Source organism: Myxine glutinosa, chromosome 2, assembly GCF_964187855.1.
Source record: "Myxine glutinosa chromosome 2, kmMyxGlut1.1, whole genome shotgun sequence".
In the NCBI taxonomy this organism is placed as follows: Eukaryota; Metazoa; Chordata; class Myxini; order Myxiniformes; family Myxinidae; genus Myxine; species Myxine glutinosa.
The window spans coordinates 211,723,582-211,751,275 of record NC_136262.1 but is presented as its reverse complement, the minus strand read 5'-3'; the positions used below and the strand labels follow the sequence as shown (position 1 = coordinate 211,751,275).

Here is a 27,694-nt window from a genome sequence, read left to right as displayed (position 1 = left end):
CGTTTTTACACTTGGAACAAATGATAACTGGCACATGGCGTCACACAGGACCGGCAAACTTCAATGTGGCCAAAACTCGTTTTTACACTTGGAACAAATGATAACTGGCACATGGCGTCTCCCAGGACCGGCAAACTTCAATGTGGCCGAAACTCGTTTTTACACTAGGAACAAATGATAACTGGCACATGGCGTCTCCCAGGACCGGCAAACTTCAATGTGGCCAAAACTCGTTTTTACACTTGGAACAAATGATAACTGGCACATGGCGTCTCCCAGGACCGGCAAACTTCAATGTGGCCGAAACTCGTTTTTACACTTGGAACAAATGATAACTGGCACATGGCGTCTCCCAGGACCGGCAAACTTCAATGTGGCCGAAACTCGTTTTTACACTTGGAACAAATGATAACTGGCACATGGCGTCTCCCAGGACCGGCAAACTTCAATGTGGCCGAAACTCGTTTTTACACTTGGAACAAATGATAACTGGCACATGGCGTCACCCAGGACCGGCAAACTTCAATGTGGCCAAAACTCGTTTTTACACTTGGAACAAATGATAACTGGCACATGGCGTTACCCAGGACCGGCAAACTTCAATGTGGCCAAAACTCGTTTTTACACTTGGAACAAATGATAACTGGCACATTACGTCTCCCAGGACCGGCAAACTTCAATGTGGCCAAAACTCGTTTTTACACTTGGAACAAATGATAACTGGCACATGGCGTCACCCAGGACCGGCAAACTTCAATGTGGCCAAAACTCGTTTTTGCACTTAGAACAAAATGACAACTGGCACATGGCGTCTCCCAGGACCGGCAAACTTCAATGTGGCCGAAACTCGTTTTTAGCCGCGTCGCAGACGCTGGTCATAGTGTGCTCTGCTGTTGTTCTTCTTCTTCTTGTTCTTCTTCTTCTTCTTGTTCTTGCAGGGAAGACAAAACCTCAAAGCTCCACCCATTCTGGGAACCATAGCTCCACCCATTCTGGGAGAGTTTTCATATAAACAAATATCCACCATTTTATTACCTCGCATAGCTTTGAGGCCTGTTTTGTAGGCCCGTGGTGTCTTCCTCTCTCACACAGTTTTATTTCAAATCAAATTCGATATATCATTTCATTTTTCACAGTCGCTAACATAGTTTTAGACTCGGTTGAAAAAAAACTGGAAGAAAATCTGATGAAAGTTGCCCTTTATAGAACGAAATGAATTCTCAAAGGCCTGTAACTTCAAGTCCATTAAGATATATTTTTTTTAAATCGCGGCATGCTCAGTCATACACCGCCCGAAATAACAGACGGGAAAATGCCGAGATATATATATATTTTGTTTATATTGCGGCATGCTCAGTCATACACCGCCCGAAATAACAGACGGGAAAATGCCGAGATATATATATTTTGTTTAAATTGCGGCATGCTCAGTCATACACCGCCCGAAATAACAGACGGCAAAATGCCGAGGTATATATATATATTTTAAATCGCGGCATGGTCAGTCATACACCGCCTGAAATAAGACGGGAAAATGCCGAGATATATTAAAAATTCGTCCATTTGATGACGATCGTCACGATGAAATATTTAATTTATACGTCGTCACAATAATGTGGAGAGAGGAGCATAGCTTCGTTCACGTGTCGCCACACACGGGAAATTGCCGAGATATATATATTTTAAATCGCGGCATGGTCAGTCATACACTGCCTGAAATAACAGACGGGAAAATGCCAAGATATATTAAAAATTCGTCGCCACACACGGGAAATTGCCGAGATATATTTTCACTTTGCACAAAAATAACATCAAGTAATCGAATCAATAGGAATGTCCTGTGCCTATAACATCGACGTTATAGGCACAGCTGCATCTAGGCATTGTGTAACATCGACGCGGCTTTTGTTTTAATTAAAACGTTTTGGACTTGTTACACTTAAAACAAATGATAACTGGCACATGGCGTCTCCCAGGACCGGCAAACTTGTATGTGACCGAAACTCGTTTTTACACTCAGAACAAATGATAATTGGCACATGGTGTCTCCCAGGAACGGCAAACTTCAATGTGGCCGAAACTCGTTTTTACACTCAGAACAAATGATAACTGGCACATGGCGTCTCCCAGGACCGGCAAACTTCAATGTGGCCGAAACTCGTTTTTACACTCAGAACAAATGATAACTGGCACATGGCGTCTCCCAGGACCGGCAAACTTCAATGTGGCCGAAACTCGTTTTTACACTTAAAACAAATGATAACTGGCACATGGCGTCTCCCAGGACCGGCAAACGTCAATGTGGCCGAAACTCGTTTTTACACTTGGAACAAATGATAACTGGCACATGGCGTCTCCCAGGATCAGCAAACTTCAATGTGGCCGAAACTCGTTTTTACACTTGGAACAAATGATAACTGGTACATGGCGTCTCCCAGGACAGACAAACTTGTATGTGGCCGAAACTCGTTTTTACACTTAGAACAATTTAATGATAACTGGCACATGGCGTCTCCCAGGACCGGCAAACTTCAATGTGGCCGAAACTCGTTTTTACACTTGGAACAAATGATAACTGGCACATGGCGTCTCCCAGGACCGGCAAACTTCAATGTGGCCAAAACTCGTTTTTACACTTCGAACAAAATGATAACTGGCACATGGCGTCTCCCAGGACCGGCAAACTTCAATGTGGCCAAAACTCGTTTTTACACTTAGAACAAATGATAACTGGCATATTACGTCTCGCAGGACCGGCAAATTTCAATGTGGCCGAAACTCGTTTTTACACTTGGAACAAATGATAACTGGCACATGGCGTCTACCAGGACCGGCAAACTTGTATGTGACTGAAACTCGTTTTTACACTTGGAACAAATGATAACTGGCACATGGCGTCTCCCAGGACCGGCAAAATTGTATGTGACCGAAACTCGTTTTTACACTTAGAACAAATGATAACTGGCACATGGCGTCTCCCAGGACCGGCAAACTTCAATGTGGCCGAAACTCGTTTTTACACTTAAAACAAATGATAACTGGCACATGGCGTCTCCCAGGACCGGCAAACGTCAATGTGGCCGAAACTCGTTTTTACACTTAGAACAAATGATAACTGGCACATGGCGTCTCCCAGGATCAGCAAACTTCAATGTGGCCGAAACTCGTTTTTACACTTGGAACAAATGATAACTGGTACATGGCGTCTCCCAGGACAGACAAACTTGTATGTGGCCGAAACTCGTTTTTACACTTAGAACAATTTAATGATAACTGGCACATGGCGTCTCCCAGGACCGGCAAACTTCAATGTGGCCGAAACTCGTTTTTACACTTAGAACAAATGATAACTGGCACATGGCGTCTCCCAGTATCAGCAAACTTCAATGTGGCCGAAACTCGTTTTTACACTTGGAACAAATGATAACTGGCACATGGCGTCTCCCAGGACCGGCAAACTTGTATGTGGCCGAAACTCGTTTTTACACTTGGAACAAATGATAACTGGCACATGGCGTCTCCCAGGACAGAAAAACTTGTATGTGGCCGAAACTCGTTTTTACACTAAGAACCAGTGATAACTGGCACATGGCGTCTCACAGGACGGGCAAACTTCAATGTGGCCCAAACTTGTCTTTCCATCTTTCAGCTCTACTACAAGCCTTAAAGAATGTAAAAAAAAGTCATCTTGGTTGCAGAAGTAAGTGCCAGTCACATGCACGTCGTGGCGCTGCGGTTCGTTTGAGTTCCTCCTGAGTATCTTTACAAATCAACTCCTTTTTGCTACTTTTCATGCTCGAGATTGGATAAACAAAATCGATATTTCGCTGCATCTCGCTCCTGTTGTCCATTTCATATGTAAAAATGGGATATTTCAGTGGTCCGTTGGGAAACAGGATGCAGAACGTCAAATAGGGATCATCCTGCCCATATCGGGACAGTTGGACAGTATATATACAGGGTGGTTAAAAAAAAGTGGACTATTTGAACGTTTTATTGTCGAAAAATTTCAAAAGGTAGCAAGTTGAGTGACACATTGATGGAAAGCATACACCATGCCATTTTCAAATCGCTCACGGAAACATGTGCCGAATTGTTAGTCTGCCGATCAGGCCTCATCAGTCATTTACAGACCCAGCTATAAAATCGCTGTGGATGATCATCCTCAAATTGAGGGAAAAGCAAAGGAGGAGGAAGGAATTGGAATGTGAGGTTTCGAAGGCTCATCATAACAGTATTTACTCAATTTGGAATAGAATCAAACATTTCATTTATTCCTCACAATCCTTTTTCAGCAGCAATGGGGCATGAATTCAAATTAAATTGTTAAATTGTTAAATTTTCAAAGAAGATTTTCCTGAACCGCCTTACCAAAGGCAGAAAGGCAAAGCGGTTGGCATTTTATTGGGGAATTTTTTTCATTTCGGGAATTAACTAGTAAAAGCTGTGATCACATGACCATCTTTTTGAGTTGTGAGTAAATGCAGATCATTCATGACAAACTTGTGCATGATGTGTGAACACAAATACCTTTCCTTGTGTTTTAGCAATCAACGAACTTGAACAACCTGTAACCACATAAATCCTCTTCTGTATTAAACCCGCATCAGACAATACAAGAGCGGTATCATCAAAAGATGCGCGTCAGGTGTCGTAAACATTCAATATCATAGATATAATCAAAGTTTAAGAAAGCAAGTTAAATAACATTACAATGAAGGTGCACACATGAGCTATGCTTGTACAACTTCTCTTACAAATTCTCACCAAATTTGATGAGATCATTATCAGATCTCAAGAGAAATAGCTGATTTTTATTTTATTTTATCATAACATTGTTGCGCAGATTTCACTACAAACCAGCACGGTCTGTTATGATTTGCAGATCTACTTGGATGGACCATTTGGTGAGGGTCACCAGGATTGGAATGAGTATGAAGTGTCAGTACTCGTGGGAGGCGGTATTGGAGTCACGCCCTTTGCTTCAATCCTCAAGGACATTGTGCACAAGTCACACCGGAGCTCCAGGTTCATAAAGTGTAAAAAGGTGAGTGCTCACCTTTTGCTCCATATGGTCGGTTTTAGAATCCAGTCAGAACTTGATTCAAATTTAAACTTATATAATTCCACAGGAGTGCATTTACCAAGATGTCTCTCGAGTCATGAGGCCTGTAGCGTAATTTCAGCTGAATGTTGTAAAGTCCCTCGAACACCTTGTGCAGTTTTCATTGTTTGGCTTTTCTTTACAGGTGTATTTCATCTGGGTGACACGCACGCAGCATCAATTTGAATGGCTCACAGACATAATCAAGGAGGTCGAGGAGAATGACGAGATGAATCTTGTCTCAGTTCACATCTACATTACCCAGTTTGCTGAGAAGTTCGATCTTCGCACCTCAATGCTGGTAACGATTTGGCCGTGAGACCAATGTATCTCACACTCGCTCATATTTTAAAACTTCAGAGAAAGTTCCCCTCCCCTACACTTTTTAATGAGGGAGCTTCTTCCTCAAGGTTATTAATGAGATATTTGGGTTTAATGACAATGAAAAGTGACGCAACAATTCTCCTGAAACTAGCTCATTGTTTCAATTAAATCCACATGCAGAAGAAGGGAGGATGAGGGGGTGGTAACCAACCCTAGTTTCATAATGTTGTCATTTTTTAATAAGAAAGACTCTAAAAACAGGTTAATTTATATATCAAGTCTTGGATAACAAAAAAAATAGCCACCTCAGCGGGCTGATGGTCATCTCTTGAGGTTGTAGTTCAGACCTCTGCTGTTTTGGGGGAAGCCCCTCCCATTCCCCCCTCCCTTCTGAGAGCTACCTGATCCAAAATCGAAAAATTTAAAACAGTGATCCCATGGACAATCAAGTCGAAGGGCTGTATCAGGTTTCAGAGCAATCGGTTGGGAAATAAGGGACGAGTAGGGATCCGAAGTTTCAGTGGGTAACCTCCCCTCCTTATCCCCCTTCCCCCTCCGGGAGCCCCAATGATCCGAATTTGAAACGTAGGAAAACAAAGCATCTAAGACTGGGTGATCACGAGAAGGGATGTATCGGGTTTCAGAACAATCGGTTGGGAAATAAGGGACGAGTAGGGATCCGAAGTTTAGGGGTTAACCCCTCCTCCCCAACCCTGGGAGCTCCCATGATCCGAAATGGAAAAACCTGAGCGATTGTGCGGGATAATGCCTTGTATTCATGAGTCAAGTTTCAGAACAATCAGCCAGGTGATAAGGGAGGGGTAGCAAATATAGCAAAAAGTTAACAGATGGACGACCGGACGGACAGACATCCGGACATCACGACCCATTTTATAAGTTCAATCTCATCGAGATGAAATGACCTAAAATTGAGTTTTGAGTATAATCAAAAACGATTTGTGCCAAATGTTACAAAGTATAAACTAAGTTTGGTTGATTCCATGTTGTGTCTAAATATGATGGCATCACGAAATGAAGACTGTGACGTGCAATGCTCAGTCTAACACTAGTGTCTGCGTGTTTAATGCTCATCAGTACATCTTTGAGAGGCACTTCCAGAAGGAACAAAACCGCAGCCTGTTTACTGGTCTTCACTCTATCACACACTTCGGTAGGCCTCAGTTCGTTCCATTTCTCAACTCTCTGCAGAACCAGCATCCCGAGGTGAGCTCGAAAGTGATAAACCGACAAGTCAATGTCATATATATTCTATATAAATACACAACACTACACTTCCTTGTAGCCCACGTTTTTCTCGCATTAACATTGCCTTCTCTCATCGTCTACATGACTGTTCATGAATTTTGATTGAAAGAATATAACTTTTATGCAATACATGTACATATTATTAAATAATGTAATGGGGTGCATTCTCAAAATTGAATGTTAATGTTGGGTCCAGTTCAAGTGATCTGATTTTCCAGATAGAGTGGGTGTGCTCTGGTTTACAGATAAGTAGACTATGGTGTCACTTGCAGGTGAATAAAGTGGGTGTATTCAGCTGTGGACCTCCCACCATGACGAAGAAGGTAGAGGAAGCATGCAGGCAACTCAACCGCAAGGACAGAGCACACTTTAAACACCATTATGAGAACTTCTGAAAGTGCAATGAAGGTCAGTGGGTCTTAAGACAACACTGCATTTTCTTGTGTGGGGAATGATGCTTGGAGGTCGCTAGCGCCACCACAAGAGGACAGCTTAAAGCACGTGTTGCAACATTAGCTATTTGTAACATGCCACACACAAACATCTCATTTCAGCTTAAAGTGTTCCAGTGATCTTTTCTGCAATTTTCTACAAACAACCATGGATGACTATCTAAAGGCTTCAAAGTCTGCAAGATGCCGGGCGATGATGTCTGAACATGCGAAACGTCAATTGCAGACTTGTTTTAGGGCTGAATGAATTTTCATCGTTGATTATGATTTTAAGTGGGCATGCAGGTCTTGAATTTCAAATATTCCTTGATGAGCATTTCAACAAACTTTGAAGCCATTCTGCATTACTCACCAGCCTTTTGAAAAGAGCATGTGAGGCCGATATAGATAATTGCCCACATATATTCTTTATATTCCTTCTTGTGCTGTAACTCGGACACACCGTTTAGCAAACGCATGGATAGAGACATGTGGTTATTTACTTTAACATGCATTTTGTGCGATAAATAAAGTTTGCGAAATATTCTTGGAAAGCGATCCATCTTGTTGTCTCCCAATTATTTTACATACGAGTATATATACGAGGTGTGTTCAAAAAGTATCCGACCTTTGTTCATAAAAAATACTCGTATCCAGATACAACAAACTTACGCTAATCTCATTCAAAGTAGTCCCCTTGGGCTTGGGCGTGAATTTTTTTCCCACCTGCAGAAGCTGTCATTCGACGGCAGACCGCCGATGAGTGTGGAAGTGTCAGTGAGCGCCGTCGGATTTTCGTTTTTGACAAAATGACGGAAAAACTTGAACAACGCTACTGCATCAAATTTTGTGTAAAGCTTGGCGATTCCCAAGTGGAAACGATCCGCAAGATTCAACAGGCCTTCGGGGACGAAGCAATGAGCACCACACAGATAAAGGAGTGGTACAACCGCTTCAAAGATGGCCGCACATCAGTGGAGAGTTCACAATGCAAATCACAATTTTGTGCAATGGAGTCGCACAAAATCACAATTGAGTCGCAATGTGATGTGTGCAATTGTCACAATGTCAAAGTGGATTTGCAAAATCAAATGTGAAAAATTCACATTTGTGCAATTGTCAAATCAATTTGTGTGCAAATTCACAATGGATTGTGAAATGTTGTCAATCACAATGCAATGTGAAAAACAATTGTGAAATTGTTTCACAAATCACACAATTTCCAATTCGACTTTCACAATGTGAAACAATGCACAATTCACAATCATTCGACGGTGATTGTGAATGGAGTCCATTGTGCTCCATTGTGAATTGCATTGTGAATTGTGAATCACAAATTCTCCATTGTGGAGAACACATTTGCATTGTGAATTGTCACATTGTGAATTGCAATTCACACATTGTGAATTGTGAATTTCACATGTGAATGTGAATTTTGCACACAAGTTGATTTGACAATTGCACAAATGTGAATTTTTCACATTTGATTTTGCAGATCCACTTTGACATTGTGACAATTGCACACATCACATTGCGACTCCATTGTGATTTTGTGAGACTCCATTGCACAAAATTGTGATTTGCATTGTGAACTCTCCACTGATGTGCGGCCATCCTTGAAGTGGTTGTACCACTCCTTTATCTGTGTGGTGCTCATTGCTTCGTCCCCGAAGGCCTGTTGAATCTTGCGGATCGTTTCCACTTGGGAATCGCCAAGCTTTACACAAAATTTGATGCAGTAGCGTTGTTCAAGTTTTTCCGTCATTTTGTCAAAAACGAAAATCCGATGGCGCTCACTGACACTTCCACACTCATCGGCGGTCTGCCGTCGAATGACAGCTTCTGCAGGTGGGAAAAAATTCACGCCCAAGCCCAAGGGGACTACTTTGAAGGAGATTAGTGTAAGTTTGTTGTATCTGGATACGAGTATTTTTTATGAACAAAGGTCGGATACTTTTTGAACACACCTCGTATATATATATACACCACCCATGCAAACGAGGTTTGATGATTATTGCGATGTGCACACAAGTCAGTGGCTCCATAGAAAATATCAAGTGACCTCCACTGCCCTCTGGTGGTTATTTAATCAAATAATTCCAACAGACATTCAGAAAATGGATTTTTCACTTGTAACAATTCATCACACATCGCCGCATCTTTCATTAATATAAATAGCAACACTTGTTAAAGAATCATTGAAATATTTGGCAAAACAGCCAAAAGATAATGTTCTACCTCTGCAAAAATCGCAAGGAAATGTATCTCCAAACTCAGTTATTTCCCCGGAGAACACGGTAACCTGCAAGTCCTGGACTGAAGTCACTCAATGGACCAGTGTATTTTTGCATCTTGCTAACATGAAGATGTGCTGGAAGGACAGGAGAGACAGAGCATGCCAAATGAAGGTTCCTCTTATTTTAAATGCATCATTCGCTGGCGAGAAAGTTACAATGCTCAAATTGCACTTGTACTGTGTTTATAATGAGAGGCAATCTACATATTATATACACAATTGTTGCATTTCAATCGGTCCCTTTCCCCTTCCACCCTTGGTTTGGTACTGCATGTAAGCAAGAGCTGTTAGAGGCTTTTCACCCCCCCCCCCCCCCCCCCACCCCCAAATCCTACCCTTTTGGATAACAACACAGCAAGTGACGTTAATCATGTGATTCGTTGATATTAACACATTGTCTTACACGTGTTCAGAGGCAACAAATTGAAGTTTACTTAATATTATTAGTAGGCCTACCATTATTGGTTTATGTGCGGCACGTTTGCTAACCAGTGTCGCATCAAGGGTGTGTTCCATTACCAAGCAGCTTGGTTTGCTTGCCAAGCCAGACGTTCCTTATCAACCGTTTCATTGGATTGCTTGCTTGAGTGCGTAGGCCACTTGGCGAGCGCTTTACAAACTGATCGGTAATGGACCACACCCCAGGTGAGGCTGATACAAACACAAAGCTTCCCTTATTGTCATACTGCATTTTTCTGTTTGTCTGTCCATTCCATTATATCTTGAGAATGGAACATTGTGGGGCCACCAAACCTGGCAGACATAATGCTGGCCCCACATGGGGGGTGAGGTGGGCGGTTGGGGGTGGGAAGATCTTTGTAACGGCTTATGTGATTGCCACATAACTTGGTATGGATAGAGTAGGCCCCTTTACAACTAGAATCGGGGGAAGGGGTGGAGGTTTTTGGAAGGGGTTTGGGGTTAGTTGTGTTTGTTGTATTGAGAATAGTGGATGTAGCACATAGACCTCCTAGCGCATGGCACTTATTATTATTATTACTAGCAAAGAAGCTGCTCTTATGGACGGGTTAATTCCCCCGGAATTAACAGATGAGTCAATTCTCCCAGAAGTGGCATATTTTCGTTTTACTTGTAATACCCTCTCCCACCGAAAGCAGTGCTACACAATACATGTCTACATCAAGAGAACTGGGATCCTCTCCCCACCATAAACCCCTGGGACAATGAAAAAAATTCTACCCCTTAAAACTCTCCTGGACACACCCATACAACCACCAGTTTTCAACTCGTTCCATCCAGCGGTTTAAAAATGCATATGTCAAACAAACAAAAACAGACAGTTCTCGAATACAGTATTTTAGCCTACGGTGAACAAGAAAATAAGTCCACTTACAGGTGAGGAAGTTATTGACTTGGTGGTTGTGTTGTTTGATTTGACAACAACTGTCGACAGGCATGGGCTCAATGTCATTGCCATTTCTCTCAGCAGGGCTGACACAGAAACATGCATGAGTTTCAGAATGTACAAAAACAAAGTGCTTCAGAATGCGCAAACAAGGTGTTTCGGAATGCGTAAACAAGGTGTTTCGGAATGAGCGCTCAAGGTGTTTCGGAATGAGCGCTCAAGGTGTTTCGGAATGAGCGCTCAAGGTGTTTCGGAATGCACAAACAAGGTGTTTCGGAATGCGCAAACAAGGTGTTTCGGAATGCGCAAATAAGGTGTTTCGGAATGCGCAAACAAGGTGTTTCAGAATGCATAAACAAGCTGTTTCGGAATGCGGAAACAAGTTGTTTCAGAATGCGTAAACAAGTTGTTTCAGAATGCGTAAACACGTTGTTTCAGAATGCGTAAACAAGGTGTTTCCGAAGGTGTAAACAAGTTGTTTCAGAATATGTAAACAAGGTGTTTCGGAATGCGTAAACAAGGTGTTTCGGAATGCCTAAACAAGGTGTTTCGGAATGCCTAAACAAGGTGTTTCGGAATGCGTAAACAAGGTGTCTCAGAATGCGTAAGCAAGTTGTTTCGGAATGCGTAAACAAGGTGTTTCGGAATGCGTAAACAAGGTGTTTCGGAATGCATAAACAAGGTGTTTTGGAACAAGTGCTCAAGGTGTTTTGGTATGCGCGAACAAGGTGTTTTGGAACACACGACCTATGTTTTCCAAAATGTTCAAACAACTATCATGTTCAATGGAAATTCATGTAATTAATTAACTTATCAAATCTGTGAGAAATGTTAGTTATTATAACACATAACTCACCAAATCTCGTTTACATTTATATTATTTTCTTGGTGAGTTATATCTGTTCCTGAGTCATCCAATGATATCCTTCTGTTTGCTTCATGCCTGGAGGTATTGGTCTCTCTTAACCTCCGCTTTATACCCTGTCTTGAGGTTTTGAGGCTCTGCTGGTTCACATCCTGTGGATACAGAAAACGTCATTGGAATTCATATACCTGTATTGCAATAGACCTGACGATTTTCTAGCATCAATGTTCTACAAGCATTTTTGCCCTGCGATCGCGAAGCGAAAACAGGGTTAGGCATTCAGTTGCGTACATATGGCATACGTGTGGCGTGTCTGCATTTTTAAAATTAATTTTCTCGGCAACCGTCGGTCCGATTGACACGAAATTTTAGCACAGGAGCTTGTGGTTTAAAAAAATAAGAATTTTTTATTCATAATTATGACATCATCGGTCACGTGGTATGGACGCCATATTGGAAAAACTTTCACCTCCATATCTCCAAAACCGCTCAATGGAAAAAGTTGTAACAAGGCTCATTGTCAAGTACTCCCCATGGGGAATAAGATATGGTGGTCATCAGTGCCTTCAATGTGACGTCATAATTCGACAAGTAAAACGCTTGATCTGATCAGTATGAAACTAGAGAAATGCGACTGTGTCACCAACATGCATCTGCATAGTCCCACAATGGGTAGACGCCCTCGTTCACTGTCCTAAAAATAAACAAGTTTGATTTAAATACCTTCAGCTGTTTTCAAGTATAACAATTTCCCCAGCCATGACAAGTTTCACATCGATCGGCAAAGCAGTTTCAGTGAAGGGATTTTTTAATTATCGGCTTTCAAGCTAATATGGCTGCCACACCACATGGCATATGACCTTAAAAATTACACTCTGCATATGTATGGGTAGGGGATCATGCTTGCGAAGTTTTGTGTTCATCGGATAAGGTTCATTTTTTCTATCAAGATGGCTGCAAAATCACGTGACCTACGACATCATCATTTTCAAACTATATGCAACAATAGTGTTAGATGATATTTGTAAAATTTAACATCGATAGGATAAGCGGTTTCAGATATATAATTATTAAATATTTTCCTTCAATCCAATATGGCTGCCACACCATGTGACCAATGACGTTTTTGTGGTCATCTTTTAATCGCCTGGTAAATGACACATGTGAAGTTTCGAGTCAATCGATTTGGTGGTTTGGGAGAAGATGTTTTTTTAGGGCTTTAGGTTAAATCCAATATGGCTGGTATACCACTTGACCTACCATGTCATTATCATGCGTTTGCTCCCCATTGGGAGTACTTGACAATGTGCCAAGTTTCAATTTTTTCCATTCAGCGGTGCTCGAGAAATATATTTTTAATTATTTGCATTAATTTCCAAGATGGCTGCCATACCACGTGACCGATGAGATCACAATTATCATAAAAAGATTCTGCATGGGTGTCACTCCTACCCTGAAAGTTTCGTCTCAATCAGACACGTGGTTGCTGAGAAAAATGAGGTGTAGCCAATATGGATGGACAGACACCAACCTGCCTGAGGAGAGAGAGTGAAAGGCCCTCAGAATCAGCTTCATCGTGGGAGATTCCAATGATTCTGAAAGCTTTGTTTCAACAGCGTGAAGCCGATCTAGGTGTGAGGCAGGAGCACCAGACCAGAGGGGAGAGCAGTATTCTATCAAGCTGCGGATGAAAGCTTTGTACAGTATGTGGTGAGGAGCTCAGATGTTCCAACGAAGGACTTTGCACGACGGAGGATGCCCAGTCAGCAACTGGCTTTGGAGGCCAGCTTGGAAATGTGGTTTTCCCAGGAAAGATCATGGCAGATCGTTAAACCCAAAAGCTTGAGTGACAGAACTTATTTGAGAGGATTGTTGAGAGAGTAGATGGGAGGGTTTTCCAGACGGTCTTTTCGGAGAGACATAGTGAGAGTGTGAGATTTGTCAGGATGGAAGGACATGTTCCACTTGTTTGACCAGTTTGTGATTTTGTCCAGGTCTGCAGAGAGTGAAGAGGCTGCTGCCTGCCGATCTGAGGGTTGAGGTATGGAGCAGCAGGGGGTGGAGTCATCAGCAAAAGATAAAGAGGATTTTCCAGAGAGTCAGAGAGATCATTTATGAAGACGAGAAAAAGCACAGGGCCCAGAAAAACTGCCTTGAAGAACCCCAGCCTGGACAGGAAGAGGAGATGAGAGAATTGCATTGAGAGCCACATGCTGACGACGACAGGAGAGGGAGTCCACGAGCCATCCGTGGAGATTGCCATGGATACCATATGAGGATAGTTTGGTAAGCAAAGCACCCCGCCAGACCATATCGAAGGCACGAGATATGTCAAGGGAGACAGCTCTGATTTCCTGTCTGGTGTTGAGGATGGCTGCCATAGGGTGGTGGGGTATTCATTGGAAGGGTAGGGTAGGGTTTTGTTCGATCCATTGTTGAGACAGCAGAAGCAGCATGTCCAGAGTAGACTGGCCTGGTCTGAATTCAAATTGATGACCTGAGATCAAGCCATTGGAGGGGAGGAAGGATTTAATGCCGGAAGTGATGACAGATTACATGACTGTTACGTGCTCCTCCCCAAACCCCAGACACGGTGTACCTCCGAGCCCCGAGAGGAGTCACGGCAGAAAGATGTGTTATTCTGTATGTCAAAGATCAATGGTGAAACCACACCAATTGTTACCAACAAACAAGTATTGTATTAAGATCACACAAGAATAACAGTACAACAACAATAGTAATCAATTGTACAACCAATATATATTTCCTATGATGGTACCATCAGGTTTGTACAATATAACTCACTGTGCTCCAAGTGAGCGAAAAGAAGAACATTCCCAATGTCTCTATTCCGGCATCAAGCATAAGTCGATCCGCTCCAGTGATCGTCAGAACGATGTCTAATCGAGACCAGAATCCCGTTCGGTTGAGTGACAGTCACGCTGCCAAAGATGCGTAAAGGTGCCCTCCAGGCGACTGGGAAATCACACCTTCGGGTATGGACGTTCCACGGCTCCCAATCGGTGAACCGCAGATTTCCCACTCAAAAGCCACGTCACACACACACCAGATTAACGTCTGAATGCGGTGAGAATGGATGAAGCGGTGAAAAACCTTGAGCGAAGCGCAAATCCTGCGCGAGGTAAAAATGGCCGACGGCCCGTTCTCGTGGCGTAACGGCACTCCGATGATTCTCTTCGGAATCAACCGCAAAACCTGTCACGCAGGTTTATCTGTCACAGCGATAACAACTCTGTCGTAGGAATCCCTTTCCCGGGAAACCCAAAGTTCACTCGTGACTCTCGTTAGCCAACGTTCGCTCAGGACCTTGAAGCAGCTCGGCTTCTTGTCCGACTCACTCGCTCCGCCTTCTCTTCCTCCTCTTCCTCTTCGTCGTCGTCCGGTTCCGGTTTCATGTAAAACATTAACTTTTTTACCTTTTTAAAATAGTAATCTCTATTTCCCTTAAACGACAACAATAATAGTACATGGAACCAACAATGTTTACAGTGGATGAAAACCACAACAACACGAAGGAATCAGAGACGTCTTGAAGGAGGAAAGTTTCTGTTAAGCAGATTAAGTCTGGTTTGTCAGAAGCAACCTGTATGGGGAGATCAATCAGGTTTGAGCAAAGGCCCCGGATGTTTGAGGTCCATACCATTAAGGAAGAGGGAGGGGGGGCGTCAGAGACTGGGGAAGGCAGGGTAGGGGGAGGATAAGATGAGAGAGGAGAGGAGGTGGTGGGGGAGCTGTTGACAGTGTGTCGGAGATTGCATAAGAGCTAGGAGAGAGGGCACGACGAGATGGAGTAGGGGGAGGACAAAAGGCTTCATGGAGATGGGATGAGGCACCTTGAGGAGTAATTAGAGGGGGGCAGAAGGGAGTAGGAGATAGGAAGAGGAGGATGAGGAGGAGGGGAAAGAGGAATGAGTTGGAATAGAGAGAGAGAGAGAGTGTGTGTGGGAAGGAGGCAGCCTTGTGGATATGTGAGGCGGAAACTTTGAGAAGTTTTGAACGGGAGGAGTAGGGGGAAGGTGGTGAAGGAATGGGGGTAGGAGGGAGTAGAAGGAGGGCACATGGAGTGGGATGCTGGTAAGGGATAGGGTTTGTAGGATACGGGCAAGTAGAAGTACAGGAGGGAACAGACAGGGAAGGTTTTGACACTGAAGATGTACAGATGGATGATTGAAGTGATTGATTTGATCACTGAAGATGATTACTAATCAAATACAAATATCCTTTACAAACCGGGGTTCTTGAGATTTTCAAGTCAGAAATACGTTTGAAAGCATTATAGGAGGGGTGGTATGAAGGTGAGTTCAGAGATTGGAGAAAGGAAGAATTGTAAGAGATTGAATTTTTAGAAACGGAATGATTGAAGGAGCAAATGGAAAACAGCCGTTTGAAAAGGAAGACGAGTGAATTGTAACAGAAGAGAGAATGCAACATGGGAGCAAAAGGAAGTTGAAACATTTTAAAACAAAACACAATGAAGACCGTGAAGGTATTCACCATAATGAGGACAGGGAGGCTGGGACGATGAAGATTGCAAACAGAGGTTAAAGAAGGAGGACAAGGACGAAGCAGCAAAATTAGATTGACGAGCCCAGTAGAGCATAGCTCAAAGGAACGTGGAGGTGTATATAAGCACTTGGTTAGTACCCATATAAGCACTTGGCATTAAAAAGGAACTCCTTTTTAACTCATCTGGAATGAAATTCCTTCCGGGGAGCTTATGCGATGGCGCATTGTCAGTCTGTAAACTCTTGCAACTTCTTCTCCGAAACTACTGATGGGATTATGACCAAACTTGGCACAAATTATATTTGTTATGTTGTGACTAAAGTTTGTTCGCGGCATTAAAAAGTCGGGGTCTCAGGGGGTCTACCAGGGGTTAAGGTGGGTTTAATCCACGTTCGGTTCGACCGCTCCCCCCCCCCCCCCCCCCCCCCCCCCCAGAATAGGAATTTGCTTGTACCTCAGAAACTGCACACACTATTTCGATGAAACTTGACGACAACCTTCATCACCCATGTTTGTTCACGGCACGAAGAAAATCGAAGTCTGAGGGCATAAACGTGGGGGGGGGGGGGGGGGGGGGTCAAAGTGAGTCCAGGTTGGCCCCCTCAAAATAGATATTTGCTTTCTTCTCTGAAAATACACACACGATTTCAATATGATGTACTAAAGTTTGCTTACGGCATTAAAAAAAAATTGGGGTCAAAGGTAGTATATGGGGAGAGGGGGAGGTTGCCCCCCAAAATAGGTATTTTTTTTGTTTGTTTAAAGTCGTATGATTACATTAGTATGATTGTACATGCTGCCCTGTCTTCTAGCAACCATTGAAATTGTTTTAAAATGGTATGATACAGTTTAAAATACATTTAGTCCGTGTAGTATACTGCTTTATTTTACCAGCTGAGCGCCCAGGGGTATTGCCCCTATGTTTTATTATTATTATTATTATTATTATTATTTATTATGTTTTTTTTAAGGACTTGGTCAAAGTAAAAGCAGGATAGAGTAAAAAGAAAGGTTGAAAGATATCGTTAAGGAGTATAGTGAATACTTCACGAACAAAGTGGTGATGGAAAGGTGAACTTTTTTTAATTTATATTTAAGACAGTAAACATATGGTATATATTTGGGAGGAATTGAGGAAGGAAGAATGGGATTGAAATAAGGAAGTGAATTACAAGAAAGGACAAATAAATACGAACGTGGACACACCGAGCTTAACGGGAATAGGCCACAAGTATCCCTGTACGAAAAGTCCGACAAATGCTCACAAATTGGCATAAGTTGAAGAACAAAACCGAACAAGAAAAAGAGAAATCAGAGATTGCAAACCTTTGCCAGGATGTATTTTCAATGGTTTTTAAGGCTTTTGTGTTAAAACAAATATGGCGGCCGAACCACGTGACCGATGACGTCATCATTATTTGTTTTCTAAACTAAATTATTCCTAGATTATGCTCAAGAAATTTCATCTTGATCGGATGAAGTTTTGTACTTGTCGAATTATGACGTCATAATGGAAGCACCTATGACATCATCATTAACATATTTTATTCCCCATGGAGAGTTCTTTACAATGAGCCATGTCTCAATTTTTTTCTATTCAGCACTTTCGGAGATGTAGAGGTGCAAAGTTTTTCGGTTTTTCCAAGATGGCGGCCGAACCACGTGACTTATGACGTCATAATTATCATTTAAAATTATACAGGTGGAGTTGCACCTATGGTGAAAATTTCCTGTCAATCGGACCAAGGGTTTCAGAGAAAATCATATTTATTCTGTGCGGACAAACAGACAGACAAACAGACAGACAAACAAACGGACTCAAATGCAATATCTTCTCCTCTGGCGAGGGTAACTAGAAGCACACTGTAAACACAGATATAGCAAAATAAAAAGTAGAAACATGACAAAAACGACTAGGAGCACGTTATCTTTGAGGCACACCAACTTGTGGCACTGTCCATTTGGTCAAACGTTTGGTCCAAAACTGTCCATTGCTTACCTGGCCAATTGGTTTAATCTAGTGGTCTTTCAGGGAACGGTCTTAGGACGTGGTCTTGCAAAGTTATCTCACTCTTAGAGCATGCCCCAGGAATGGGGTTAAATGGAAACTAATGGGGAGCTGCTTGTGATATTCTCATTTTGTACCAAATTCCTTTTTGTACAAGTTCAGCTTCCATGTCCTTGGCTATTGGGTCTAATGTAATCTTACATGAAACTATGTTACCACGAAACTACGCAACAATTTGTCACCTTATAACCTCACTTATATAAACAACTAGAACGGGCACTCGGTAGAGCGCATACCTTCGCCGCAGCTACTGTTCTGTACTTGGCATGGGAGTGTAGGGAACAGAACAGTGAACAGTTTGGTGCTGATTTCATGCAAATCGGATAAGAATTGACCGAGTTATGACAAAAAACGCACATTTTGCAAGGTCGTGACCCCCCTGACCTTTGACCCCCAACCGCTAACAAGGGTAATGTCTTCACTGGGTCATGTCGTATATCACAAGATCGGGCATTGAATTCTGAACATTTTGGCATTAGTTGCATGCCAATTGGATAAAAATTGACCGCGCTATGGTAAAAATACGATTTTGACCTTTTCGTGACCTTGACCTTGACCTTTGACCCGATTGCTCCCAAAATCTAATCAAATGTGTCCCGTATAATAACCAATCATCCCACCAAATTTCATGCAATTCGGTTGAATACTTTTTGAGTTATGCGAATAACATACACACACACACACACACAGACATACAAATAAATACACAGCGATCAAAACATAACCTTCCGCTTTTGCGAAGGTAATTACACTTTAGAATTACATTTTAGAATCAAATGGTTCCCGGATAATAACCTATCATCCCACCAAATTTCATGCGAATCGGTTGAATACTTTTTGAGTTATGCGAATAACATACACACACACACACAGACATACAAATAAATACACAGCGATCAAAACATAACCTTCCGCTTTTGCGAAGGTAATAAATACACAGCGATCAAAACATAACCTTCCGCTTTTGCGAAGGTAATAAATACACAGCGATCAAAACATAACCTTCCGCTTTTGCGAAGGTAATTAACCTGAAATTGCAGACAGAATTATTTATTTTATCTGAGAAGCTAAACGAATCTTCTTCTTCTTTAGTACCTCAAACTTTATGTGAAATGCGATCGATTTTTAAAAATCAGAATTTGAGCAAATCTGTTTCATTCGTCTGTTAATATGCCTCCCCGATTGACAAATCTGCAATTTGAATTTCATTTGAGGTTGAAATGATTGCGGGAGATCGCGTTATAGTGATGACGTCTTGGATGGACATCCTCTTCTTCAGTCGCTCATAACTTTGAGTGAAATACGATCGAGTTAAAAATAGTCAGAATTTGAGCAAATCTGTTTCATTCGTTTGTTAATATGCCTCATCTCTTGACAAATCTGCAATTATAATTTTTTTTGAGGTTGAAATGATCGCGGGAGATTGCGTTATAGTGATGACGTCCTGGATGGACATCTTCTTCTTCAGTCGCGCATAACTTTGAGTGAAATACGATCGAGTTAAAAATAGTCAGAATTTGAGCAAATCTGTTTCATTCGTTTGTTAATATGCCTCATCTATTGTCAAATCTGCAATTATAATTTTTTTTGAGGTTGAAATGATCGCGGGAGATCGCGTTATAGTGATGACGTCCTGGATGGACATCTTCTTCTTCAGTCGCTCATAACTTTGAGTGAAATACGATCGAGTTAAAAATAGTCAGAATTTGAGCAAATCTGTTTCCCAAAATCTAATCAAATGTGTCCCGTATAATAACCAATCATCCCACCAAATTTCATGCAATTCGGTTGAATACTTTTTGAGTTATGCGATTAACATACACACACACAGACATACAAATAAATACACAGCGATCAAAACATAACCTTCCGCTTTTGCGAAGGTAACAATGTATCAAAGAAACAATATTTTTGAAATAGTGAACAAACAATGAAAAACACTTTTAAAATAAATCTCCATTTCCTTCCTAGTACGTTTAGTGTCTACACACAAACAATCTGGCGCAAGACTTGTAACAATCATGCCTTTCTCATCATTGGAAGTTTCAGAATAGCCTTCTTTCGAAGCATTTACTGTAATACTTTTCCCTATTAGCCCACTATGACATCACATTCACAAGTTTAATATTGTCCTCACATAGAGAAAATACCAAACTAAAAAAATGTAAGGATGAAATTTATCAAACAAATAAATTTCCGACAATGATTCAGCATTATGTGCGTAAACTCTGGTTAATAAACGTACCTGTAAATGTTGCGTAGCTTTTGAATTTTCCCAAATAAAGGGCCCGATCCTCTCTTGAAAAGCTTGGAAAATGAGAACCAGCATTAAAAAAAAATTGCTTTCTAATGAGCAAAACATAAATATATAGAATCTTGGGACACGTTAAACAAAATAACCTTTTCAGGTTGCTACTGCTAAAAACGTGTTTGATTTATTTTCCACTCTCCTCGTGTCTTTCTTGCTGAACACAAAATTAGATCCCAAAGGTTTCATTTGAATCGGATAATGATTTGTATGGTTAGCAGCACATCATTGGTGTGAGCCTGTAAGCTGTGGCTCTGTGCAAGTAACAAAAACACTCATCAAGCATTTACAGAGATTTAATACCAATAAATAATAAATATAATTATTTATAACCTGATGATTTTCAAAGAAATATAAAGTAGCAAAATATGTATTTTGATTTCCATTATATCTACCAATTTCTATCTGACACAAAGTCCACAAAAAATGACTTTCATCTGATTTGGGTTGCAAGTCTTTTGTTGGAGTAGAACATGAATTAAATTTCGAATATTTAAAATTTCTGTCCTAATATGAGCAGTTCGAAAGTGACACAGTCGTGGGGAGGACATGGGAAAAGAGACACACCCAATTGTGGACCCGAGATGGTTGCACCCATGAAAATATCAGGAAAATTTTCTACTCACTGGTACCTTTCTGAATATATGGATATAAGGAGAAACCAAAAATACGATGATCAGATTTAGTAATTTGGAGTTTTAAAATGTCGCACACATAAGCACATGTTTGTCCAGAATAAACTTCCAAAATGTTTACACACATAAGCACTTCCAAACAGTAGGTTTGCATTTCTTGCAAAAAGCGTAACACATAATGGTGATAGTAAACAATAATTGATGTCTTTAAATGCAGGACACACCTTCATGCAGTTCGGCTGGAGGAAGCACATAATGGCCGATAGCAGTGTTCTGTGACCTCACGCACGCAGCCACAAAACTAGCATGAAATACTGTCACCCCTCCATTCAAATACTTTTCACTGTTATAAATTCTGCAAAAATATTTGGAAATATGTCAATAGGAACATTTTGAGATATAGACCGCAATATATTTGCATTTATTTTATTATACGTGTTAAAATTACAATCACGACTTTCACAAACCTTGCATGCGATAAACTTGAAAACAAGAAAACTCTGGATTTTTTTCATGTAATAGTCCTAAAACCTAAACACATGCACACATGCACATCCTCCTGGACTCTATGTCCTTTTCTCCTGACAAGGTGGAGAAGTTTCTGTCAAACCTCGACTCTGATTCTGCAACTGGACCAGACGGCATCAGCCCACGGGTCCTAAAATCCTGCTCTGCCGCTCTTTCACTCCCTCTCTCTGTTCTCTTCACCCTCTCTTTTGCTCAAGGTCATCTGCCAGCATCTTGGAAATCAGCCAACATTACCGCTTTACACAAAAAAGGTGCAAAAACAGATCCTTGCAACTGCAGACCAATCAGCCTGCTCCCAATTATCAGCAAAGTCATGGAATCCATCATTGCAAATTGAAATAAAATCCTGGCTTCAAATCAACTTCCTCAAACTTAACTGTGATAAATCTGAAATAATCATCATTGGCCCAAAAACGCTCACCAAGTCCACCCATAACTTTGCCCTCAACATCGACGGTTTCCCAGTATCCACCTCCCCTCACATCCGGAATCTTGGCATCATCTTTGACCAAACCCTCTCCTTCGACAAATACACTAAACAGATCACAAAGACAGCCTTCTTTCACCTGAAAAACATCGCCCGTCTCCGTCCATCCCTCTCCTCCGTGGCTGCAGAAACCCTCATCCACGCCTTCATCACTTCCCGTCTGGACTACTGCAATAGCCTCCTTTATGGTTCACCCTCAACAATCACCAATAAACTCCAATACATTCAGAACTCCGCTGCCCGTCTACTCACCCATTCCCGGACCCGTGACCACATCACCCCCGTCCTTTACAAGCTTCACTGGCTCCCCATCTCCCAGAGAATCCAGTACAAAATCCTCCTCTTGACCAACAAAGCCCTCCATAACCTGGCCCCATCCTACCTGGCTGACCTCCTCTCCAGACACACTCCCACCCGCAACCTCCGCTCTGCTGGTACCAACCTCCTGACCCCCCCCCCCCCCCCCATCCGTACCAAATTTAGATCCTGGGGGGACAGGGCCTTCTCCATCGCTGCTCCCACCCTCTGGAACTCGCTACCTCACACCATCAGAGACTCCTCCTCACTCACCACATTCAAAACATCACTCAAGACCCACCTGCTCAACACTGCATTCAACATTTAACCCACAGCATCTAACCCCTGACTATCTCCTCTCCTTCTCCCTCCTTTGTGCTTTGAATATTTCCCTATTGATTCTTTTTTTTTTTTTTTTTTTTTTTTGCAATTGTTTTTATGTTTTGCTATGCATTATGTTTTGCACTCTGTCAAAGCGTCTTTGGGCTTCCTGAAAAGCGCTATATAAAATAAATGCATTATTATTATTATTATTATTGCTTCGGATATCAAATCCTTCCTCTTCTCCAATGGCTTGATCTCTGATCATCAATTTGGTTTCAGACCAGGTCACTCTACTCTGGACATGGTGCTTCTGCTGTCGCAACTATGGATGGAGGTCCTCAATGCCAAACAGAAAATCAGAGCTGTCTCCCTTGATATATCTCGTGCCTTCGATACGGTCTGGCACCCAGCTCTGCTCACCAAACTCTCCTCCTTTGGTATCCATGGAAATCTCCACGCATGGCTTGCGGACCTCCTCTCTGGTCATAGTCAACGTGTGGCCCTGAATGGGTTTCTCTCATCTCCCCTTCCTGTTCAGGCTGGAGTTCCCCAAGGCAGTGTTCTGGGCCATGTGCTTTTTCTGGTCTTCATCAATGATCTCTCTGACTCTCTTGAAAATCCTCTCTATCTCTTTGCTGAATACTCCACTCTCTGCCGCTCCATTCCTCATCCCTCAGATCGGCAGTCTGCAGCCTCCTCACTCTCTGCAGACCTGGACAAAATCACAGACTGGTCAAACAAGTGGAACATGTCTTTCAATCCTGACAAATCTCACACTCTTACTATGTCTCTCCTAAAAGACCGACTGGACAACCCTCCCATCTACTTTCTCAACAATCCTCTCCATGAAGTTCTGTCATTCAAGCTTTTGGGTCTCATGTGCCATGATCTTTCCTGGGAAAACCACATTTCCAAGCTGGCCTCTAAAGCCAGTCGCCAACTGGGCATCCTCCGTCATGCGAAGTCCTTCCTTGGCACACCTGAGCTCCTCACCACATACAAGGCTTTCATCCGCAGCTCAATGGAATACTGCTCTGTGATTAATGTTAGCTCTTACACGAGCCTTGATGTTGTTTCCAAAAAAAAAAAATTCACCTTCACAGCAGGGTGATCCGCAAAAATGAAATTCTGAATTTGAATCTTGGCTGTAGTCACCCCTGTTGGGTATCGCCCAATAACTATTTGTGCCAAATTTTAGCTTATTTCAGTAACATTTGGAGGTTAGATGTAAGTTGACCTTTTAATGAGCTGAACCGTTTGCTGAAAGATGTTGCCTTGTGCAACAGCCACACTTCCTGCACATGTTAGCTTTGTCTGAAGCAAATCGGCCGGTAACTTTTGACACAAGGCTGAAACACTGACCACAACCCTGTGAGCAATGCTTGCGATCCAAATTTGAATAAAAAATAGATTGTATTAAAAAACGATAATCTGGCACAACTTCTATATTAGCTCCGATCTCGTTGCTTTTTGGAGTTGCAGAGACATCTGATAGCGTGGAACAAGGGAGCATACAGCCAAAAGAGGCATTTTTTAAAAAATTTTTTTTACTTTACCATGTAAATCTGGACCACCCTACTACACACACACACAGACACACGTGTTGCTCAACCCTTAACAGAGGGTATATGGGTGCTGAGCATCTTTACAGTTGGCTGTGCTTTTTAATTTCCCACAATTGTTTCCGTTACCTGACTGTATCGGAGCTTTCAGCATTTGCACTGAAAATGTATTCAGAGTCATTGGGGTTGCCCAGTACTCCTCTTTCTCGCACTATGATGTTTGAGAGCCAGGCAGTATGAATTCAAAAACAAAACCAACAGAAGTCCATGTTTGTTCATTCCAGGAGTCGGTCAGACATGCAAAAATCATGGATAGATATAATGACAAGGCATGTATTTCATGGCACATCAACCTTCACATTACACAGAAACCTCATTCTGCAAAACACAATTGTTACAAACGTGTGAATATACATACATTGAATAGCACTTCCCATGAACCTCGATCTTGCATATAAAAAATAAATTACTTTCAAAATCTTGCTCAGCACTTCGCTCATGATGCATGAGACCTATCAGTTTAAATCCTCAAAGCTGTGTTGATTTGTTCATCATTGACTATCATTGTAATCCATTTTAAAGTGCATTGCTGTCTCTTAATGTAATTGTTCTTTATGTGATATTTCTAGAAGCTCCTCCATGTGCCTTACATCACTGTCAAAAAGTCTAGTTAATCTGTGTTCAGTTTTGGTTACCTTATTACAGAAAGGCTAGAAAGCATCTGAAAGTGCAAGTCCCGTTCACATCCGCTTTGTATTCGGGCTTATTCTTCTTCCATATGCTAAACATGTCGAAAACAGCTAAAAGAAATAAAATACATAAAAATGACGATTTTAGACGACCTTCACCTCAAAAGCAATATGCAAACTAGAAAGAGCAATCGGAGATTGCAAACCCTCGCCAGGATGTGTTTTAGGTGGTTTTTAAGGCTTTTGTGTTAACACAAATATGGCGGCCGAACCACGTGACCGATGACGTCGTCAATTTTTATTTCTGCACCAATTTATCCCTAGATGACGCTCAAGAAATTTCATCTTCATCGGATTAAGTTTTGTACTTGTCGAATTATGACGTCATAATGGAGGCACCTATGACATCATCATTAACATATTTTATTCCCCATGGAGAGTTCTTTACAATGAGCCATGTCTCAATTTTTTCTATTCAGCGCTTTCGGAGATATAGAGGTGCAAAGTTTTTCGGTTTTTCCAAGATGGCGCCCATACCAAGTGAACTATGACTTCATAATCATCATTCAAAAATTCTACAGGTGGATTTGCATCTGTGGTGAACATTTCCTGTCAATCGGACCAACGGTTGCAGAGAAAACCATATTTATTCTGTGCGGACAGACAAACAAACAGACAGACAGACAAACGGACTCGAATGCAATACCCTCTCCTCAGGCGCGGGTAAAAATTAAACCTCGACCTTCTGATCTAAAACCAAAAAAAAATCTTCTTTTAGCTTTTGATTGGTGAACCAATTCAGTGACCCGATATGCAGATTTTTTTAAATTTCAGGTCAATTGCATGAAAATTGACGATTTTATGTGACGTTGACCTTTGAATTTTTGATCAACTTATGAATTTGACTTCTACATATTCTAGTAATACAACTTTGTTGAAAATTTGATGACAAAAGCTCAAATGGTAAAAAAAAAAAGTTACGGCACAGACAGACAGACACACAGAAGTGATTGCAAAAATCTGTCTCTCGCTGTGCAGGGGACAGGCTACATATCGTGTTATATATATTATGGTGGTTCAACAGTAAAGAAACAGTAGATTTCTATCTTTTTTCCAGGTTTTTTTTTAATCGAGGTATAAAGCCCGGTGTTCGCCTAATGGTTAAGGTGGCTGGCTGAAGATCTTAGGGTCTTGAGTTTGAGCCCCTGTCGTGCGGTTAAATAAAAACAGGTGGGTTGACGTATTCTGTCATCCTTCAGAGGTCAGCCAGCAAATGAGTACCAGCTTACTGGGAACGGGCACTGCATCCGGAAAATTATGCAATCAACAGCCAAAGGTTGCATACAAGACAATAACAATCGAGATATAATCGCTGATGTTTGCAGAACCTTCAAACATAATCACTTTCGTTTATTCAATGTCTATGGTCCGAAGATCAGCCAAACCACCAGCAGCAGTGTTTCGCTTCTGCAGTATTTTAGCACGTAATAAATAGATGGCATTTAGTTGTACATTTAGTTGTACATTTAGTTGTAAAGAACTAACAGGGTGATTAGGGGGGAAAAAATTGGAAGCAATTATTTTGACTCACCCCAAATATCACAAATGGTCTTGTCAACGCTTGTAGAAAACCATGCTTTCCTCTTGTTGAACATTCTTGAAAAGTAGAAAATTCTGAAAGAGAAAGTACGTTTTTATTAAAATGGTGTGCGATTATTACATCGGATGAGCTTGCAGGCGTACACCAATTGGAGTACGTCACAATTTGTAACAGAGATTGATACATCACAATCAAAATCCTGCAAATGATTTTCTCAAATGGTCGCAACGGTTTCTTGAACTGAATATTATGAATTTAGTCCGACAGGATGTTGCAGAGGTAACACACTTACCTTTGAGCTGTCTAGTATAGGGAGGTGACAGAGCAGATAACTGTGGTGTTAGCGGATACCTTTAACAGTTTGTTGGAGTCAGAACAGCTACCTGAGGATTGGAGAGTTGCAAATGCAATAGCGTTATTTAACGAAGGTTGAACCATAGACTGAATAGGATATTTTGAGATATCGATGTACTTTTCCATGTATGACAAGGACATTAGGATACATCGGTGTACTTTTACAGTGTGGCAGCTACATTCAAGTGTAAGGTGTGCACAGAGGGAGCTGCAGATGGAGGAAATGTTGTTGGATCTTGGAGACGGCGTGAAGCTGGAAGGTGTGAAAACATTTTGTTACCTCGGAGACATGCTGAATGGAGAAGGTGGATCAGACTCGGCAACGGTTGCTGGAGTGAGATGTGCATGGAAGAAGTTTCGGGAACTGAGTGGCGTGCTGATGAGGAGGGGAGTGTCGTTGAAGCTGAAGGGAAAGGTGTATGCTGCGTGTGTGAGAAGTGTTGTGATTTATGGGAGCGAGACATGGGTCATGAACGTAGAGCAGCAACGAAGGTTGGAAAGGGTGGAAATGCGAATGGTTCGGTGGATGTGCGGAGTATCGTTGAGAGAGAGGAAGACAAATGATGAATTGCGAAAGATGATGGGAATAGAGCCTGTGATTGATGCTGTGAAGAGGAACAGGTTGAGATGGTTTGGTCATGTGTTGAGGAAGGATGAAAGTGG

The 27,694-nt window shown here is 41.8% G+C and overlaps 2 protein-coding genes across 4 annotated transcripts in view; one reads left to right on the top strand and one right to left on the bottom strand.

Moving 5' to 3' along the window:
* Window positions 1–7,683, top strand: part of LOC137420885 (dual oxidase 1) — a 155,457-nt gene extending 147,774 nt beyond the window's left edge. For all 3 annotated transcript variants that reach the window (XM_068106361.2, XM_068106364.2, XM_068106360.2), the window contains exons 31-35: window positions 4,886–5,047; window positions 5,250–5,405; window positions 6,524–6,652; window positions 6,967–7,102; window positions 7,249–7,683. In XM_068106361.2, the coding sequence (XP_067962462.2) occupies window positions 4,886–5,047; window positions 5,250–5,405; window positions 6,524–6,652; window positions 6,967–7,089 (570 nt within the window). In that variant the 3' untranslated portion in view covers window positions 7,090–7,102; window positions 7,249–7,683. The remainder of the gene's footprint in view (window positions 1–4,885; window positions 5,048–5,249; window positions 5,406–6,523; window positions 6,653–6,966; window positions 7,103–7,248) is intronic.
* On the bottom strand, window positions 5,146–26,745 carry TERB2 (telomere repeat binding bouquet formation protein 2). The gene is made up of 8 exons (XM_068106371.2): window positions 26,669–26,745; window positions 24,518–24,599; window positions 21,415–21,545; window positions 20,493–20,554; window positions 11,644–11,804; window positions 10,776–10,873; window positions 9,364–9,496; window positions 5,146–5,260 (listed from the first exon to the last, which is right to left on the bottom strand). Exons 1-7 carry the CDS (start codon window positions 26,730–26,732, stop codon window positions 9,399–9,401), a joined length of 696 nt encoding a protein of 231 aa, XP_067962472.1. The 5' UTR covers window positions 26,733–26,745; the 3' UTR covers window positions 5,146–5,260; window positions 9,364–9,398.
* Window positions 26,746–27,694: the final 949 nt, after the last annotated feature.

Excerpts from the sequence above, each read along its gene's own strand:
- TERB2 (XM_068106371.2), bottom strand. The coding sequence starts at position 26,732 with ATGTTCAACAAGAGGAAAGCATGGTTTTCTACAAGCGTTGACAAGACC. Across the intron at positions 24,600-26,668 it reads GACCATTTGTGATATTTGGG|TGCGAGAAAGAGGAGTACTG; the intron begins GTGAGTCAAAAT and ends CAAACATCATAG. Across the intron at positions 9,497-10,775 it reads AGTCAATAACTTCCTCACCT|CACATCTTCATGTTAGCAAG; the intron begins GTAAGTGGACTT and ends CTGTCCTTCCAG.